We start from the raw sequence: 20,379 nt of genomic DNA on the forward strand, positions 1-20,379 counted from the left end.
GAACTGCGCATCCCTGTGCAAAACCCCGAATTCTATTTTTTTATTTCCATACCTGTCAGTACCAAATCTTGGCCCGCAGATGTATTACCGTATTTGCTCGATTATAAGACGACCCCGATTATAAGACGACCCCCCAAAATCAAAATATTAATTTAGGAAAAAAACAAAAAGCCTGAATATAAGACGACCCTATAGGAAAAAAAGTTTTACCAGTAAATATTAATTCATGTAAATATATTTTTTAAATTTCCTTTTATTTGCCAACCTGCCCCCCCCCAGTTATGCCACTCTGCCCCCAGAAATGCTTTATACCCCCCTATTTGCCACTCTGCCCCATGATATGCCTTATACCCCTATATGCCACTCTGGCATATAGGGGGTTAAAAGGCATATCATGGGGCTGAGTGGCATTTAGGGGGTTAAAATGCATTTCTGGAGGTATATATGCATATCATGGGGCTGAGTGGCATATAGGGGGTTAAAATGCATTTCTGGAGGTCCAGAAATGCATTTTAACCCCCTATATGCCACTCAGCCCCATGATATGCCTTTTAACCCAGCATGTACTGGCTGCCTTGGCTTGATAGGAGTGTGATTGCTGCTAACAGCAATCACACTCCTATCAAGCCAAGGCAGCCAGTACATGCTGGAACCTGGGGATGATAGTAGTGGGATTACAGCCTCCCTATGCCATGCTACAACCCCCACCCCCCTTACACATCCATGCTATCACACACAAACACACATTCACAAACATTTAAATACTCATTCATTCCATTAATCACACATACTTCACACATTAATCACACATACTTACCCAAAAACCCTCCCCCACCCCCTTACCTGAACTGCAGATCTCTCACTCGAAGACTTCTGCAGGGGACCGGCTGTACCAGCAACTTCTCTGGCCCCGCCCCCAGAGGAGGGAGGGGGAGATAGAGTTCTGTGAGGAAGCTACAAGCTTCCTGTCCTCCTGCTTCTAACGGAAGAGACGCTGCTCGCGACCGGTAAGCAGCATGGCCCCAGCCATTTTTTTGGGGTCTGATTAGAAGACGACCCCGATTATAAGACGAGGGGTATTTTTCAGAGCATTTGCTCTGGAAAAAACCTCGTCTTATAATCGAGCAAATACGGTACTTCTCATCCTGTCTGCAGAAGACCATACCTCTGCCTCCAGTTAATCATGCATGTATGATTACGCACATTGTGCCTTTTCAGTTTGACACACACATATAAAGCAGTATGCAGTTTGCATCTTTTATGTACAACACAATATGCATTTTTTACCAATTTAGGGTATTTATGCTCTGTCTAGTCATTATCTCATTGCCCATTTAGTAAGTTACATTTCCGTACAGTGAGTGCATACTTTTGTCCATAAACTTCTGTGTACTAAATTTTGGCTTCGTTAAGATCCCTTGTAGCCTAAAACTAGCCAGAAAGGTTAGCTAAGAAATGATCTTCTGCTTTGGCACCTCACTTTAGATATCTCTGTGGCTGCTGGGAAAAAAGAAGGTGTTGAATTTGAAGGTACAGATAAAGCTAGTAGTTTTCCTCCTGACTGCAAGTCCATCCTAGGAAACCAATAGAAAACTATGCAGTGAACATAATTAAAAAATGTGCCAATTCAGATTACAGGTTAATGAGGGCAATCCAGACATTAGTAAACATAACCCCTTTGTGACAATGGCTGATTTTACTTGTTGTACCCTTTGTGACAATGGCTGATTTTAGCATTTCTGCTCGTGTTTAGCTGAGCGGTGAGCGGTGCCCCCTCTTTAGCTGTAATTTTCTTCTTTTCCGTTTACTGAACCCACAAAAGTTATATATTTGGGGTTTTTTTCAGGACAAGAAGGGCTTTCTTTAGATGTCATTATTTTGATTGTATCATATAATTTACTATAAACAAAAGTATGAAATGTGGTGAAAAATTGAGGAAAAAATACTTTTTCTGACTTTTACTTGAAAAATCTTTTACTCATCTATAAAAGCTGCTACATAGATTCTACTTTTTGTCCTGAGTTTCTAAGTACCCAATGTTTTTATGTTCTTTTGCTTTTTTCTGCACGTTATGGGGCAATATGTGCAAGTAGCATTTTGCTATATCAAAACCATTTTTTCCAAATCTGGTAATTCTTCCCCTATGTGCCATTATGGATATCTTTGAAGCCGGCCAATGCAATTCAAAACTATATGTTTTTGAAGATTGGGTGCCCCAGGGTATTTTAAATGCAAGTATTTTAACGCTTTCCGTGCACTAATTCTACCACCAGTCTTTGTCAAATTTTCTGGTAGTCATTTTTTGGTGCATTTTTTGGTGTGTTCATTAAATCTACTGAGTACAGTGATACCACCCATGCATGGGTTTGCCTGGCTATTTTGTGGCAAAAGGGACGCATTTGGGGCATGCACATTTTCCAGTGTTGAACTTTGCAATTTGGTGATCCACTGCCCTTGCCCTATTTGGTTTATCTTTGAGCCTGGTCAATTCAGTGTGCACTATAAAACCATATATAGGGGTATTTCAAATGCTGGTATTTTAACTCTTCCCATGCAGTAATTCTACCACCAGCCTTTGTCATGTATGTAGGTAGTGTGTATCGTGCATTGTAACCCAATACCAATGTAACCCACCAAATAACGACACGGAGACCGAAATTGGATAAAGCAGGCCACAGCACAATTTTATTGTAAAACCATAAACACTGTGTTGGCCCAAAACACCATAAACCAATAAGAATAATATACAATAACCGATAAATAATAAATACAAATATACATAACACATTACCGTAACATATTCAAAACATAACCAACACAGGAACCAAATTAACCTCGTCCTTGCCGGCCTCTCACCACAGGTACTCACCTCCCCCCTCGTCCAAACCAAATTGACAGCTACCTTTCGCTGTCCCACCACCAATGCTAACCACCAGCCGTCCAACAAGCTCGGTGGGCACGTCCAATAAAACACCAGAGGTTAGGGGAGGATTGAGCCTTCCATTACACCAGCATCCAAACTCCATCACTTACCAAAACCAGACCGGCAAGGACACACAAACCGCCACAAACCCCGCTGTTTAAACCCCTTAAATCAGCGGGGGCCCCCACCAGCACACGCCATGGCCTGACCGATAGCCTCCTGCAGAGCCAAATTGAAAAGATCCAAACCGACGTCATTCAAATGAACGCCATCACTCCGAAACAAATTAGCCGCGTCCCTCTCAAACACCCGATGCCGAACCGACACGCCATTAACGCTAGCCACAAACTTGGAAATCCAACGATTAAACTTAACCCGCGACCGCTCCAGGGCCCGCTGGTTAGCCGCCACCCGCCAAAAATTCCGAGACACCACCTCGGACCATACCAGACGGACATCAGGAAACAAAACAAGAACCCTAGCAAGGTCCCGAAGAACCGTATCCCCCAGAGACCTGACCGGGACTACCCCAAGATCATTCCCCCCGAGGTGAATCACCAGAACCGAGGGAGGACCCAACAACCGAGACAACCGAACCAGCTCAGGGAGGAGATGAACCCACCGCATCCCCCGCTTCCCGAACCACCGCACCTCGACCGCAAGAGGAGAGAACCCCAACTGCTCCCCGTTCGGGCGAACTGCCGCCCGCCTCCTGGCCCAGAAGATGAAGGAATGTCCAACGAGCCAGACTTGAGGGAGGGCCACACCTACAAAAAACAGAGAACATTAAACAGGCATATCCAAACGAACATATGACCTAAAACGACCCGATCGCCAGCGCCCAATACGTTGCACAGAGGAATCAGGCAAACCAACCCGGGTAGCCTCCGTGGCCGCACCAATCCGAAAGGAATGACCCCCAAAAGACCCGGCAGGAACACCCAAGACCGACAGCGACTTCCGAAAGACGCTGACAAACTGGAAATGGGACAAAAACGACCCGTCCTGATGCACCAACAGCGGACCCCCCACCGCCGGGCGTACCAAGAGAAACTCGCGAACTGACGACACCGGGCAAATAGGGGAGCCCGCAATGGCACCCAACCGAACCCAAGACCCCCTACCCAGGACATCCGTCTTGGAGCGCCGAATGCAAAAACTCAGACCACCAACCCCCAATTCCACATCCTCTGCCAAAACACCGCCAGGCACACGCTTACTAGGGCTAACCAACTCCCCAATCCGCATAGCCCCGAAAAAGGCTAAGCTAAAAGCCGCCCGGAACAACCGAACCTCGAAGTCCGAAACACAAACAGAACCCAACACCTCACACAACCGAACCAGCAACCCAGCCGAAACCGGCCTTCGAGTATCCCTCGCAACAACCCCCTTGCGCCAACCCCTCAAGGCCTGGCGAACAAGGAAATCCTTAGTAAAATCGGCGATGCCCATCAACCTACACAAAAAACCAAGACCCGACAGGCGAGCAGAAGCCGCAGACGGGGACACCCCGTTCGTGTCCCACTTACACAGGAGGGAAAGCAAGCCCCGAACTCGAGCAGCGTGAGTCGGGAAACCCCCGCAGCCGTCCTCAAAGGCTGCCCACTCGTCCCACACCTTACCATACCTCCCCCAGGTGGACCTGGAAACCGAATTTCGAATCCACTCCGTCACTCGTCCAACCCAAGGGACCACAGGTCCACAGGACACGGGACCCCTTCTTCGTCCGCGAACGGTGCCGTAGCTCGAAACTCCGCCCACTGAAAGCGAGAAAGAGCATCAGCCGTCACGTTTTTGACACCGGGTATATGTACCGCCCTACAGGTCACATTCAGACCCAAACATCGCAACACCAGCCGACGCAAAAGGCGAACCACCGGAGGAGAGGAAGCCGTCAGAGTATTGATAGCCTGAACAACCCCCAAGTTGTCGCAATGAAACAGAACCCGCCGATCACGGAGAACATCACCCCACACCTCCACCGCCACCAAAATGGGAAAAAGCTCCAGGAACGCCAAGTTCCGGGTGAGCCCCGACTCCCTCCAGGAGACCGGCCATTCCTCAGCACACCAGTGCACACCCAGGATAGCCCCGAAACCCACCGACCCAGCTGCATCGGTGTAAAGATGCAACTGGGAATTGGAAACCTGGGGTGCCTGCCAATACGACCGACCATTGTAGGTATCCAAAAAGGACCCCCAGACAGCCAAGTCGTCCCGCAGCGGACGAGTGAGCCGAATAAAATGGCGGGGCCGAACAACACCCGCCGTCGCCGCAGCCAGCCGCCGGCTAAAAACCCGAACCATCGGCAAAATGCGACAAGCGAAGTTCAACTTCCCCAACAGCGATTGCAACTGACAAAGCTGAACCTTCCTCATCCCCCGCACCCTGGCAACAAACCCCTTCAAGTCAACCAGCTTAGCAACAGGCAAGCGGCACTCCATCGCCACAGAATCGATCTGGATTCCAAGGAAACTCAGACAGGTCGAGGGACCCTCCGTCTTGTCGGCCGCAAGAGGAACTCCAAAACGACACATCACGGTCTGTACAGTGCGAAGGAGACGAAGACAATCCCCCGAATCCCCCGACCCGATACACAAGAAATCGTCCAGATAATGCAGGATAGAAGCCAAACCCGCCTCCTCCCGAACAACCCACTCCAAAAACGTGCTAAAACATTCGAAATAGGAGCAGGAGATAGAACAACCCATCGGGAGGCACATATCAACGTAAAAACAACCCTCGAACTGACAACCCAACAAATGATGGCAAGCCGGGTGAACCGGGAGAAGGCGAAACGCCGCCTCAATATCCGTCTTCGCCAACAGGGCGCCACGACCCGCCGCCCGTACCATGTCAACCGCCTTATCAAACGACGCGTAAACAACCCGAACCATTTCAGCCGAAATGCCATCATTAACCGAACTACCACGGGGGTACGACAAGTGATGAATCAAACGAAACTTACCAGGATCCTTCTTAGGAACCACCCCGAGCGGGGACACCCGCAAATTCGCCAAAGGCTGCACGGCAAAAGGGCCCGCCATGCGCCCTAACTCAACTTCCTTACGCAACTTGTCCCTAACAACATCAGGAAATTCCGCAACCGAGCGCAAATTCCGAAAATTAACCGAACCAGGGGCATCAACAAAGGGAATCCAAAACCCCTCCGAAAACCCCCGCAACAAAATGTCAGCAGCCCGCCGGTCCCTATATCGGCTTAGCCACGGGCGCATCGCGGCGACGTCCACTGGCGTCGTCGCCCTTCGAGCCCACATCTGCGCGCTCGCCCCCCTTAGCCCGCTTGAAGCAGCGGGAATGGGGATGGGTTCCGCCACAGCCGGAGCACTCATGCTTGAACCGACAGGACGCACCAAACTTACACTGCCCGTCGTTGAACTGGTAACAGCACCCCGGCCGCCGCTGACCGGCCGGAGAGGGCGTGGCACCAGATACCCCCCCGGCCCCCCCAAGAAACGACGAGAAACCACCCTGGTGCGTGGCCGGCCGAGTCATAATGGCCAACCACAGACCAATGTCCATCTGATCCCAACCGATAGACGGCCGGACCGCCAAGCGTTGGCGGAACTGCTCATCGTACCGCCACCAGCCCAGACCCCCATAAGTCCGACACGCACTCCAGATGAGATCTTGATACGCAAAAAGTGCCGAACATTTCTCAGGGCACTTTTCGCCTATCACACTAGCCAAAATAGAAAAAGCGCGGATCCAATTCCCAAAGGTCTTTGGAATCCGCCGATACCGATACTTCTCCTTTTCCTTCTCCTTTTCCTTATCCTTCTCCTCCGCCGCAGGGGGAGGTGCCTCCTCCAGCGGCAGAAGAGAGAAAATCTCCAAAAACTCCCCTTTCCAGATCTTTTCCTTAACCTCCTGTTTCAAATGCAGCCCAAGCGGGCCCGACCAACACATGTAGGCCGCCCCACGAGCCACGTCCGCAACCCCCAAAGCTGCATCCACAACTGGCGCCGAGCCAATAACCGCAGCAGCCCCGCCAGCCGGCGGGGCCACCGCCACCGGAACCCCGGGGGCCACCGGGCCAGATGTCCCGGCACCAACAGACCCCGCCACAGCAGGCGCAGAAAGGGAAACCGAACCTAAAGCCCCTGCGCCACCCCCAGGTTGCTCCCACACGGACCTAACCTGACTATCCAGCCCCGACCCCGACGGACCAGCACCCTTGTCGCGCTCCCACGCATCCAAAAAACCCCGCAGACCAGAAAGAAAAGCACCCATAGAAGAGCCCGAGCGACCCTCCACCCCGGCTCCCAAGAGGCCCACAGAATGAGAAGGCAACTCACCACCAAGCGACCGGCAGACCTCCTGCGGCGCCGTAGCTGAAGCCGTATTGCTAGAAGGTCCCTGAAGTCCTGGTCCCAGCAGCGGCGAAGCATCCTGCAGCAGCACACCAGACACAGCCTGTGTAGAGGAAAGGGGTGAGAATGCAGGACCTGGTACAGCTGCAGTACCAGAAACCACCGGCAGGGGGCCGAAACTTGGCAAGCCACCAGCAGGTGCCGTAAGGAAAGGGGGAAGGGGGGTAGTGAAAGCCTCCTCATCAGAGGAGCCGTAGAGAAGCTGGGAAGACCCCACCAGCCCTTCCCCCTGAGGAGGTAAGCGGGCAGAGGGCCCCAGAGAGAGGGCCAGGTCATCCCCGAAGGACCCCCCTGCCTCCTCCGAGACAGCCCCCCCAGCAGGACCCCCAGCCGCCCCCCGTGTAGCCCCGCCGGGCCTACTCACCCCTCCCGCGGCTTGCCTGACCCCGGATGGGGCTGCCGCTACCGCCCGCGACGTCCTCTTCGGCAGGCGTGCAGGCGCCGGGGCCTCCGTCGACGGCCCCGGCAAGGGAGCAGCAGGCCTCGCGAGCCGTGAGGCAGCCTCGCGAGACCGCCGCGAGGACGCACGTCGCCGCCATCTTGGGGACGACGGCGGCGAAGACGGCCGCCCGCCCCGAGGAGACGCCTCCCGGGGCGCGCGCGGCCCGGGATCCGGACTCCTGCTCCGGTACCGAGCCCCCCCACCCGACACGGGGCTCAGCCGAGCAGGAGGGCGGGCGCGCCGGCGACCCGAAACGCGCCCGCGAGACGGTGCCTCCGCGGCCCCACCAGACCCGGCAGGCACAACAGGCACCGCAGCCTGAGGAAGCAAGTGAGCAAACTGCTCACGGAGCGCCCTACCACCGTCCTGGTCCGCACCAGCCCTGAGAGCAGCGAGGATCGCCTCCACGTCCATACTCCAGGCCGTCACACCTAAGCTCAAGCAGGTAAGACTGTTGGCCGTGTCTGCAAAAAAGGACAGTGGCCGGGGTCACTCAGAGGGCACCTTATATCACCTAGGGTCTCCCACCCCTCAATTAACATACCCCAATCAAAACACGGACATGCCCTGAGCATGCACTAACCCACACACATACATGCTCCCTGTCCATTTAGCTACGCTGATTCCCAGGGGCCTAAGTTTGCAGTAGTATTTTTTTGTGTGTGTTTTTCCCACACATGTTATAATTCAGGTATGAATTTACAGCTCCTGGTATATGTCACTGTCACACAACACCCCAACATGTGTTGAGTATAGTGATACCCCGCATGCATGGGTTTGTCGGGTTGTTTGGGGGCTAAAAGGCCACATTTGGGTAGGGTGACCACACATCCCAGATTGCCTGGAACAGTCCCGGAATGGGGCAGCCTCAGTCCGGGACAATGCATAGCTTGTATCACCTAGCGCCAGCGAAAGTGCGGGCAGCAGCGGAGGTTGTCTACGCGCATCGCGCATACCTTCCCCCGGCTTCCAGAGAGGATAACTTTTTTTGTTCCATATCTTTATTTTATGCATTAGAAGGTCTGATTTTAGTAAATGATCCGAACAATCCACACCTACCATGTTTTATTATAATCCCTTTTTTCAGGCTTATTACCACACCTTTGCAACTGGCACAGTTGTGTCATTATGAATGGTTCTTTTATCTCAGACTTTTGAACCCCCCCCCCTTTAAGATGGAAAAATACTATTTGCCCTTACAGTCCCACAGCCTAAGTGTCAAAACATACAAATGTAAACAGAGAAAAACAGGGCACCCTTTTTTCAGAACAGAGCAAATTAGGTGCCAAACGTTTTTTTGCCTTTCCTGTAAATGCTGTGGATCTAGGCTGATAAAGTCAACTACCCCCCCACCTCATATGCTCAGATCACCTAGTAATCACTGGTACTTTCACAAATTTTATAAAATGTTACCCAGTATCTGGCACATTGAGGACAATTTTTATTGAATTTAATTAGGGATACACATACATACATCATGAGAGTTGTAAACCTATATCAGCTTCTCTTGGTGATGGGTGTTTAGGGAATTATATTTGGGTTGTTTGGCTAGGCACTTTGTGTTGTCATTGAAGCCCATAAAGCACATCAATGATTTGTACCTTTAAGACAATGCAGTGGTACAGCAAATATTGTTAGTTGCCATGTGGCACCATTTTATATGCCATTTGATAATGGCATATTAAGCATTGTTTGTGTCCAAATTTGTTTAAACCCATGTGCACAATTACCACAATATACAAGTATTTTGATGTGGAATTAGTATGCATACATATGGGAGATGTTTTGGCCAAAATTCTGCAGTGGAGGAAAATTGGCACATTAACCCAGGGGAGGGCTGGCAGCCTAAGGCCTGGGGGGCAAGTCAAGTGAAGTGGCCCGTTGTGCCACGAATCAGCCCACCATACATGCCCATCTTTTCCTGAACGCATATTCATTATAAAAATACAAATATAATTCAAATCAGTTTTCCAGCAGTCTGATGGCCGCTGGGTGCTGATGCCACCGGCCGGAGCTACTTTAATCCTTTTTTTTATTTATTTAATATGCCGGATCGGCTTGCCATATTAAAAATAAATAAATAATGTATTAAAGTAGCGCTGCCGGCAGCATCAGCACCCAGCGGCCGTTTAGATTTCCAACAACCTGATGGCCGCATAGTGATGGGACCAGCGTGAGGGGTGAAAGCTCCGCCCCCTCGCACTCACCTTTCACCCCTCACGCTGCTCCCATCACTTGGTGGCCATCGCATACGGCCGCTGGGTGCTGATGCCGCCGGCCGGCGCTGCTTTAATACTTTTTTTTCCCATTTAATAGCCGATCCGGCTTACCATATTAAATTTTACAAAAGAAGTATTAAAGTAGCGGCATCAGCACCCAGCGGCCGTTTAGATTAGATTTCGGGCGGCCTGGGGGGCAATTGCCCCCCGGCCCAGCCCACCCCTGCATTAACCTCAATTTTACAGAAAGACAGGAGGCTCATATTTGCATAACTTCCTTTACTCTCACCGACTAGCAACAAAGAAAAGGTTAACAAAAAAAAACTTAAGAGAACCAATAACAGAACAGCATAGGATTACATAAACTACCAGCATCCCCCTCTTCTTCCTCTTTCTTTGCTGGTCACTGACAGGTCAGTAAGTTCCTATTGCCCAGGCTTGCTAGATCACTATTATTATTATTATTACTACTACATTATAATAATTTTATTATTATCATCATTTTAAATTATTTTATATTATTATATCTTATTTTATACATTGTATATTTTGTCTACACTTGTCAGGAAACTGGGTCCATACATGACGACTGTAATGACCCAGCGCGCCCAAAGATTGTGTTCAGGAGGTATTGCGCAGTAGTGGAGTTGGACAGGGCCTGGTGAGGGCGACTGCACTCTCCCAGGTGGGCATCTAGGGTTGAGCAGCCACATACCAGCACCCTGACATAGCAGCTGATGATGTCCAGAACAAGGCAGAACTAAACTTGGCTGGATGTGGAAATCCAAACTAAACTTGGAGCTATCCTGCAGGCACCCTGGAGCAGGCATGAGACATAGCACTGAAATCATGTGCAGGATGCTGCAGGCTGGGAGTATGGAAGCTAAGCAGAGTATATAATGGAAACATAGCAAGCAAGGAGGACAGAGCAAGGAACAGGGAGACCGAGCAAGGAACATAACCAGACAAGACATACATGATACAAGGCAAGGAACACAGGGGAAGGAGTGAGGAGCCGGAATCCTCGGACGCTTCTCCTTTAAGCAAGGATAGGACATCTTAACTGGGACAAGGGGAGAGGAGAGAGGAACCAGAATCCTCAGATGATTCAGGGAAGAAGGGCAAAGGTACATATGAGACAGACAAACATAAATACAGGAACTAGCCTAGGACTATATGATAACTATTGGAGATTCCGTCACATCATATGGCCATATACTACGCCAAAGTACTCAAATGACGGTGGGTCCTAAGGCTAAGCCCTGCATACGAAAGTACTGATAAACTAAACATTGAATCCAAACACAGAACCCAGAAGGACATACCTTTAGACTGCAGACTGAGACAAACAGAACAACCACGTGGGACACACCTTATAAAGGAAACAGGAGCTGAAGCAAAGAGCAGACTGGAATCAAGGAATCAGAGGTTTAGGACAGAGCATATAGAAATCCATGAGTGGACCACAGCAGAACATGGGAACTGAGGCAAGGTAGGGAAAAACAGAGATCTGCAGCTCCGCAGTCTGGATGGACCCTGACAATACTTTGCATTGGTGGTTTCAGTATCTTTTCTTATCCGCCCCACCCCACTCCTTTCTCCCCTTCCCTTTTTCAGTGTTTTTGCCGTCTTTGTTTATTATTTCTTACCTTATGGCGTGTCTTTCTGCTATCTCATCCCTGCCGGCGGCCATCTTGCAGATGGTCTCAACTTGCGAGATCTCGCCGCCATCTTTGTTATTTTGAATTTGCAGCAGCCATCTTTGTTAGTCCCCCAATTGACTTCATTTCAATTCGGCATCCATTTTCTCGGCCATGAGATCTCGCAATTGTGTGATTTCATGGGTCATCTTAGTTCCCATTATAGACGGCAGGCTGGTGTACTCAGTCTGCCATTTCTCATGTTTTTTGTCACAGTGGGGCTTCGTTTTTTGCAATGGGTGAGTCCTGTGTTCTCTACTACCCTCTACCTTCAAAAGTATTTGCATTTGGGAACCTTGCTTTGCGCGTTAGCCCTGCTATATTTTCTACCTTATTGTTGCCTGCTAGGCTCTAGGGTGAGCCCCTTTCTGGTCCCCAGAGCTTCTGTTCTGGCATCTTACAATTCATGTGGCATATTGCCTCCTATATACCAGGTTCCTTTTATTCAGGGTGAGCCTCTGATATAATACTAATATTACAGTGCATTTTGTTACAGGGTGAGCCCCTATTCACTTATCATGTCACAGCCAAGCGAAAATCCCCAGGAGGCTTTTCTGGCATGATTTAAAACCAAGTTCTCCAGCTTCATGGAGTCTTTTCTTGCCAAAGTGTCAGCAGGTATCCCTGCAGCTAATCCCAACCAATCTGCTCCTGCCCCTACGGAGCCCACAAAGGATTAGTCAGATTCTGACTCTGATCACTCTGAGGGTGAGCCCCGACCCGCTAAACGCCTGTGGAAGGGTACTAGCGCTCCCGCGGGTAAAGGTAAAGGCCCTGCCAAACACATCAAAGTGACCCAAGCTCTGGCGACCCTTAGAGATTCCACTCTGCCCTCAGTGGATGATAGGCTATAAGAAGGGCCACTTTCACTCCTGGACGAATGGCCTGCGGGAAGTTCGGGCAAATCTGTCCTCTCTGACACTCCAGACTCTCCCGGTGAACACACCTCACAATTCGTGCATGAGTACATGGCGGGTGAGCCCCACCATTCCATGGCCCCTGCCACCTCAGCCATTCCAGATGCTCCGGTCTTGGATCCTTCAGGGACGGCCCTTTTCGATCCTACGGCCAGGCGCCACCCCAGGGCTACAGAATGGGCCTCTCCGGCTCACATCTGCCAATACTTGCGCAAACCCCTGGACAGAGAGGTGCGCAACAATGTCCCCTGCCCTCCGTACCGCATAAGGTAGCGGTCACCCCAGAATTTGATCCGAATGTCCTACAGCTGCTGTCGTACAATAAGCGTGACCTGCATAGAGGCCTGGAACAGGGCCTCAAATCTTCACAGGACAAGCTCCTCGACCTAGTGGGGCCGATCACCCAGATTCTGTCCCTGGCTGACAGGGCCATCTTCCAGGATACGAGCTTGGATCCTACCCTCATACGCGACTGGGCCCTGCACTCCGTCTGCCTGCTCCGTATGGATGCTCGTCTAGCCGAGCTGGGTTCAAAGGCGTTGGGCGCTGCCGCTAAGGGCCTCCTCTTTGGGGACACATTCGTCAAGAAGTTGAATCGTCATGTTTCCGTCATGACGTTATGGAACAAGGAGAAAACCCTCATGAGGTGTGTGTTTCAACATGTGCCACGTTTTTCCGCCAGGGCTGGACAACCACAGGGTGTTTGTCATTATTTATATCGATGATATATTGATCTATTCTGATACACTGGAAGAACCTCGCCACCACATGTACAAGGTCCTAACTTAGCTACGCAAACATAGCTTGTACGAAAAATTTGAGAAGTGTGCCTTCAAGACCACCACGGTGCAATTCCTCGGTTTTCTCCTGACTCCCCAAGGCCTCCAGATGGACGATAGAAAGATACACGCTATCACCAAGTGGCCCTGCCTATCCAACAAGAAAGAGGTACAGTGCTTCCTTGGATTTGCAAACTTCTATCGTAAATTTATTTGTGACTTTTCCAAGGTGGTACAGCCTCTCACAGCGTTGACCAAGAAGGAGGGCAGATTCGTCTGGTCTACACAGGCTCAAGAAGCCTTTGATCACCTCAAACGCCTCTTCACCTCTGCGCCCATAATCTCTTTTCCGGATCCTTCCAGACCATACGTCCTGGAGGTAGACGCCTCTGAATCCGCTATCGGAGCCATACTGTCCCAAAGACATGGTGCCCTGGACATTTTACACCCAGACACCTTCTTCTCCAAGAGGCTGTCACCTCCTGCGAGGAATTATGACGTAGGTGACTGGGAGTTGCTGGCCTTGTAATCTGCACTGGAGGAGTGGAGACATTACCTAGAAGGCCCTTCACACCCTATTTTGGACTACACCGACCATCGTAACCTGGAGTACCTCTGCGCTGCCAAGCGCCTGAAGCTCTATCAAGTTCGCTGGGCTCTGTTCTTCAGTCGTTTCCACCTCAAAATAACCTTTCGTCCTGGGTCAAAAAACGGCAAGGCCGATGCCCTTTCATGCACTGCTGATGAGACCAGGACTACCAGCGACACTCTAGAGACTATCCTTCACAAGGGTCATTTTTTTTAGCTACGACCCAGTCTATATGGAAGAAGCTCTGCTACCACAGTGCACCAGAGAGATCCACTGCTACTCAAGACCTCATACGATGAGATGGTCTTCTCTACTTTCAAGAAAATATCTTTGTACCAGCTCCTGTACGCCAAGAGATACTACGTCTACTCCACACCACATAAACAGCAGGTCATGGAGGTACGAGGAAGACTGAGGAGCTGCTTAGCCGTCTATTTTGGTGGCCGGCTATGCGACAGGACGTTTAAAGGTCCAATTGACATTTCATGGACTTCCCTTCAATATATTCAAAAGTTCCCTACATGTATACAATGTCATACACATATATGTATTTTGTAATTTTGTATACACAAGAACGCACATTATGCTCTAAATCCAATAAAATTTAACCTGTAACAAAAAAAAATACTGCTGACTTTTGGTAGTGGCAGAGACGGAAGGGGTGGAATTACTTAAACGGCTACCCATTGGGCATTTATTATGCCATTATTCACTGTGGTAAGTTAACATGTATCGTGATTAGTATTTATATCCACATAATAGTAATATGATAGGTCTACTCTGTATGTACTTAAAATAGTGTATATTGTCACTTTATACATCTGAGCATAATGTGTGATCAGTTTTTCAATAGATATGTGCATATTTTCTGTTAATCGCCACAAACACAAAAAAGGAAATTATGTTAACCTTCTGCATAAAGTTTCCCCCTTAAAAATAAAAATGAACAGGCGATATCTTCTTTCCAGATCATATAAGACTTCAGACCCCTACAACTTTTAACCCAGACTATCTGGTTTTTTTTCCATTTTTTGGCATTATGACTTTTTAGCCTTCCTATGGAAACATTAAAATTCATTGAGACAGGAAAGTGGTAAATTCCCTGACTAAATTAAAAGGTCATAACACATCTTTCACTTTTACTCATTGGGAACTTCATTGCACTGTGTTGTTATATAGTGAAAAATACGAAATAATTTGAGAATATGTTTTGTTTCTTTTAGTGCCCTGCAGGACTGAGGCCAATGAAGGATGGAAGTGGCTGCTATGATTATTCTAAAGGAACTGATTGCTCAGATGGAGCCAATGGTGGCTGTGAACAACTTTGTGTACAGCAGATAATTCCTCTTCCACAGGAACCGAGCGAAAGTGCCATTTACATGTTCTGCGGGTGAGATAAATCAAAGTATTCATAAACTTAAGGAAGATGTCTCATTGACTGCAGATGAACATAGTTTTTGGAAGCACACAGACAAATGGGAACTGATCTGACAAAAAAATTAACCTACCGATTTTTTTCTTTTGAGATATTAGTAGTGAAAAGCTAGAGAATGTGAAAACCTATGGGGTTAACATTAATATTTACATAAAAGAAGAGCACATTCTTCCCTAGAAGGGTGAGAGAAGAGAAACATTCAAATATGTCAAGGGATCCTAAGTCCTAGAGTGAAGTATTTTCTGATGAAAAGATGAGTGCCAGAACTAGGGAGCATGTAAAGCAAGTGTCAGAGCACGGGTGATCAGGTTGGGTAGGAACCTCATTGCAGGGGATACCTGGGGTTCTGTCTGCACACGGCGATGCATGGTAACCAAAGACAGACAGGCACAAAGGTATAGACCACAGGCAGAATTCCAGGTAATGCCATGTATTGCATATTATGGCAGGACAAGCAAATACAGGTTAAACAGTCTCTTAGCAAGAAAACGGACGTATGACAGGAAGCCCACTTAGAAGGGCACAAGGTAGGAATCCCACTTGGCAGGAAGCCTATTGGACAGGACACAAGGCAGGAAGCCTACTGGACAGGGCACAAGACAGGAAGCCTACTGGACAGGGCGTATGACAGGACGTATGACAGGAAGCCCACTTAGAAGGGCACAAGGTAGGAATCCCACTTGGAAGGGCACAAGGCAGGAAGCCTATTGGACAGGACACAAGGCAGGAAGCCTACTGGACAGGGCACAAGACAGGAAGCCTACTGGACAGGGCACAAGGCAGGAAGCCCACTGGACAGGGCACAAGGCAGGAAGCCTATTGGACAGGACACAAGGCAGGAAGCCTACTGGACAGGGCACAAGACAGGAAGCCCACTGGACAGGGCACAAGGCAGGAACAATTCAGGATCAGGTACAAGTCAGGATCGGGTACAGGGCCAGAGCAAACCGGTCCTATAACTTCAATGCAAAGGCCCTGACTGAATGGCAGAAAAGTATAAAATAGGCAGGCTGAGTCCAGTCAACGAGGCTCAGCTGGTTGCACTGATTAGGTCTGGGTGCTCCAGAGTGAGAAGGGTAACACCCAGGTAAGTAGCGGTAGCCTACAGGGTACTGTGTACACACAGGAGGCCTCTAGGGGCTGCCACTAATATGACACGAAGTAAAATAAATACAGTCCTGGCTGACAGGGTGGAATTCTGACAGCAAGTTATATGGTATCGAAATGCAAGAAATTGTGGAGGATGGGAATTATCTCCCCTTATTATGCAAGGCTTATTCTTAATTTAATCCAGAATATTAGTCCAAGGACAATGTGTTACTGTAAAGCAGATTGTTACGTCCTCCGTCGCGTTGCCGCCTGCAGGGACGCCGAGACGCAGCCCGCGCGGTCGGCTCCCTGCTCGTTCCGTTGCGGTGAGCTGCCGCTGGGTCCATCCTCCTTCGAGATGCGCGTCCCCGGTGAGTTCAAGGGATCTTGACGGGGTGCGCGCCTCCACGTCGTGAAACTAATGAATATTCATGTCACTCTTAAAGTGACATTTATCATTTTTCCTCCTCCCCCTAATTAGGAGGGTAGGAGGATCTGTATTGTTGGAGGGATATTTAAACCCTCATTTGGCAATACACCCTTGCCTGTGATAGTGCCTTTTTGCCTTCACTAGCGTTTGTATCCTGCTTTATCTTTCCGGTATTGACTCCTGCTTGATCCTGACCTTCGTTGTTTTGCTGCCTGCCCTGACCTTTGCTTGTGACCCTGACTACTCTATTGCCTGATCCCTCAGATACTATTATTATTATTTTTTATTTTATGTTCCTGAGTTTTTGCACCCTTTACATTGCTCTCTGTGGTGAACGGCCCGCATCACCATTGCCCTGGTGGCAGAGCGTCCTCTCGCCACTAGGCGCCTTTTCTGCAGCGCGGATCCACAGCCCGTACCTCGGTCGTGACACAGATATTGCACTTGAGTGTAGATTTGGGGCCCCGGAGTGGAGGACTTGGAGAGTAGAGTGGGGCAGTGCTCTGCTCCACATTTTGGAGGTTGCTGGGAGGCTGCAGGTGAGGACTCCAGTTCCAGCCCCCTGGTTTACCTGCAAAACATAATTAATTACAGGTGCTGTTAAGTACTCCCCTGCCAAAAAGGAGGAAATATGTTGTTTTGCTTCCTGTGAAGGGGTAGGAAGCAGTTGAGAGAAGTTCAAATGTGAAGGTGATAATGCTGTTGGCATGTGGACAAGCCATCCAACTCAGTTAGTATATCATATTGTTGAGTTAGTGTTCAGTAGAACAAGGATTTTGTTTTTATTTATGATAATAATACCCTAATGTACTGTGCCAAATTTTGGAGTAGCAATAAAGCCAAGCCATTTTACTTTATCCAGCGTGCGGAGAATCTGGTGATTCTTGAATTATTATCCTAGATGATGGTCTTGGTTCCATATGGGCTTTTCAGATAGAAACATGAGGATCCAGAAGATTGCCACTTTTTTTTCCATCTTCCTTTCTGTACTTGGGATTGCTGAAATCCCTCAAGCCCACATGCATACTTATAAGGGAAGAGATAGACATTAATTATGTTTGTATTTGTTACATCTTGGTTAATCATCAAATAACTTGTTAGGTATCTTAAAACGTTTTTTTTTATGACTTTTGAGGCACAAGTCTCCTGAAGGCACAGGCCACTAAGTACCAGTTTACTAAGTGCCAATAATTAGGAGTTTACCAAGGTAGTTCACCAAGGAGGGCAACAAGGAGTCTGGCAAGGAACGACAAAGAGGAACTTTGAAGCACCCCTTCAATACTCCACTGAAGTGAACTATACTACCATTCCATTCCCATCATTCACTATGTTCACAATGTTATTCTTTCTTTTCTCAGTTTCCTCTATTGTCAATATAACTTCTATCTCCGTCCAGCCACCAATACCATCACTCCACTGCATTGCTTCCTTATTACTTTCTTCTCCTCTTCTCTCATTCCAGGCACTTTTTAACACCCTCTTTTTCCCACCTCCCCCCACTCCCAGCAATTTCTCAGCTCCCACAAGTCCTTTTTACCACCTTTTCTCTACTTTTACCAGCTGGGGTTATTTCCCAAAATCCTGGGCCCCCTTAATTGCTCCCTTTAATCTGCCACTCAACGTTCAAGAAACCTCAAGAATCTTATTAACATACCCTGCCACTCTACCTGCCCTTCTTTTATCTTTGCTCTCTGGAGTGCATGTTCCAAAAAACAGCTATACACAACCTCTTGTCCCCTGCACTTTCCCAGTGGGCTCCACCTCACGCAGACTCCCAGACCTGATGACAAAATAAGATGGTGGTATAGGCTTCCTACTGTGACAGAATTGCACTTCTCAACCTATTCCCTCTGTTCCATCACTCTGGCAATTAAATGTCACCTTCTTACGCATTGCTGTTATAAACCATCCCTCTGTTTCCACTAATATTTTTGACAATGTAGCACCAACTACTATTCGCTCTTCTCAACGATCACGTTTTCAACCCTGGCACATGACAGTAACCTGACACCATCAAACCGTCAGTGTCTCCCTCTCGAGTAACACTTCTTACCCCTTCTAGTACCCCTGCTGCCTAGAACCGAGAGAAAATATGGCCTTTAGCTTTATAATGCATATACAGGGTTAATTTGGCGATAATGAAAAAAGCAGTGGAAAAGTTTTTTTATCAACTTTTATATGTCATTCTATCAATACTAAATTACTTAAACAGTAAAACAAAGTCAGTGTCATGGCTAGAGGACCAGCAATGCAGGAACTTGGTATCATCCACCGTTTACAGGAGCAGAGTAGGATACAGGTAGCAATAGGCAAAAGAGTAGTCGTTACACGGAGCCGAGGACAGGATAATCAAAACAAGCCTGGTCAAATGCAGGAGATAGACAGGAACGTCAAAAGACAAGCCAAGGCCAAAAGCCAAAATCACGATGTTAGAAATGTAATAAGCACAGCCAACATGCACAAGGCACTATCACAGGCACTGATCTAGTGCAACAGCCAGGTTTAATTAGACATGTTAATTGAATTTCCCGCCCCACATGAAACGGAGGCTTGGAACGCAAAAGTGAGGTCCCTATAAGAGGCCACACAGTGGCGCGCGCGTGCCGACAGAGCCAGAGACCATGCGGTCAGTGTTAAGGAAACCTGCCAATGGCTACAGGCGTCGAGGGACTTCAGAGGAACAGCGGTTCGGGCGGACGGAAGGTAAGTAACCCGTAGTTACAGTTAGTCCACAAACCATTTAAAACAAGTTTAGCCAAATAAAATTGCACAAGGCTGGAGCACACTGTGGGTACAAGATGGATTTAAGCTGGTTGATGCTGGAGGCTGGGACGGATTAAGAGCATCATGGGGCTGGTGCTGAGGATTTTGGTGGCCATTTTATGGAAATAAATAAAATAGACAGAATCTTAACTCCTCGGCATTCATGTGTACTGGATAAAGATGACATCAGCGCTCGGCAGATAATATAGGATAGAATCTTATGTGATGGGACTGGGAGTAATCAGTACACCAAAAAAAGTCATCATATGCGGGATACCTGAAGCCACAATTTAGTGCCACTAATCCTTTTTTATATAATATGCATATTGAAACAGAGTAAATAACACAAAACCTTTACTTTTCATCTCACTGATTTCTGGGCCAAGGAAGTTTTGAAGTGACTATAAATTCAGGAGGGTGTTTTATCTCTGGATAAGTAAAAATTAAATAGTTCTATTTATTCCTGCAGTAAGTAAATGTCAGGGTACCAGTGAATCAGGACGGAGGCAAAAAGGTACTGGTCAAAATGTTTATTAAAATAAAATAATAACAAGAATCCAAAACATAAGACAAGCGGGTGGTCGTAGAACAAGCCAAGGTCAGGAGCCAGAACGGGTAGTCATACGAGCCAAGGTCAGGAGTCCAGAAATCCACGTAGTCCAAAAGCAGGCAGGAGTCAGCACCAGAATGGGAGTCAGA

General features: G+C 48.4%; 1 protein-coding gene across 1 annotated transcript in view; it reads left to right on the forward strand.

Annotated features, from left to right (window-relative positions):
• Positions 1 to 20,379, forward strand: part of ASTN2 (astrotactin 2) — a 715,352-nt gene that overhangs the window by 240,594 nt on the left and 454,379 nt on the right. The window contains exon 10 of the mRNA XM_053473898.1: positions 15,187 to 15,353. Coding sequence (XP_053329873.1) covers positions 15,187 to 15,353 — 167 coding nt within the window. The remainder of the gene's footprint in view (positions 1 to 15,186; positions 15,354 to 20,379) is intronic.

Source organism: Spea bombifrons, chromosome 8, assembly GCF_027358695.1.
Source record: "Spea bombifrons isolate aSpeBom1 chromosome 8, aSpeBom1.2.pri, whole genome shotgun sequence".
Classification (NCBI taxonomy): domain Eukaryota; kingdom Metazoa; phylum Chordata; class Amphibia; order Anura; family Pelobatidae; genus Spea; species Spea bombifrons.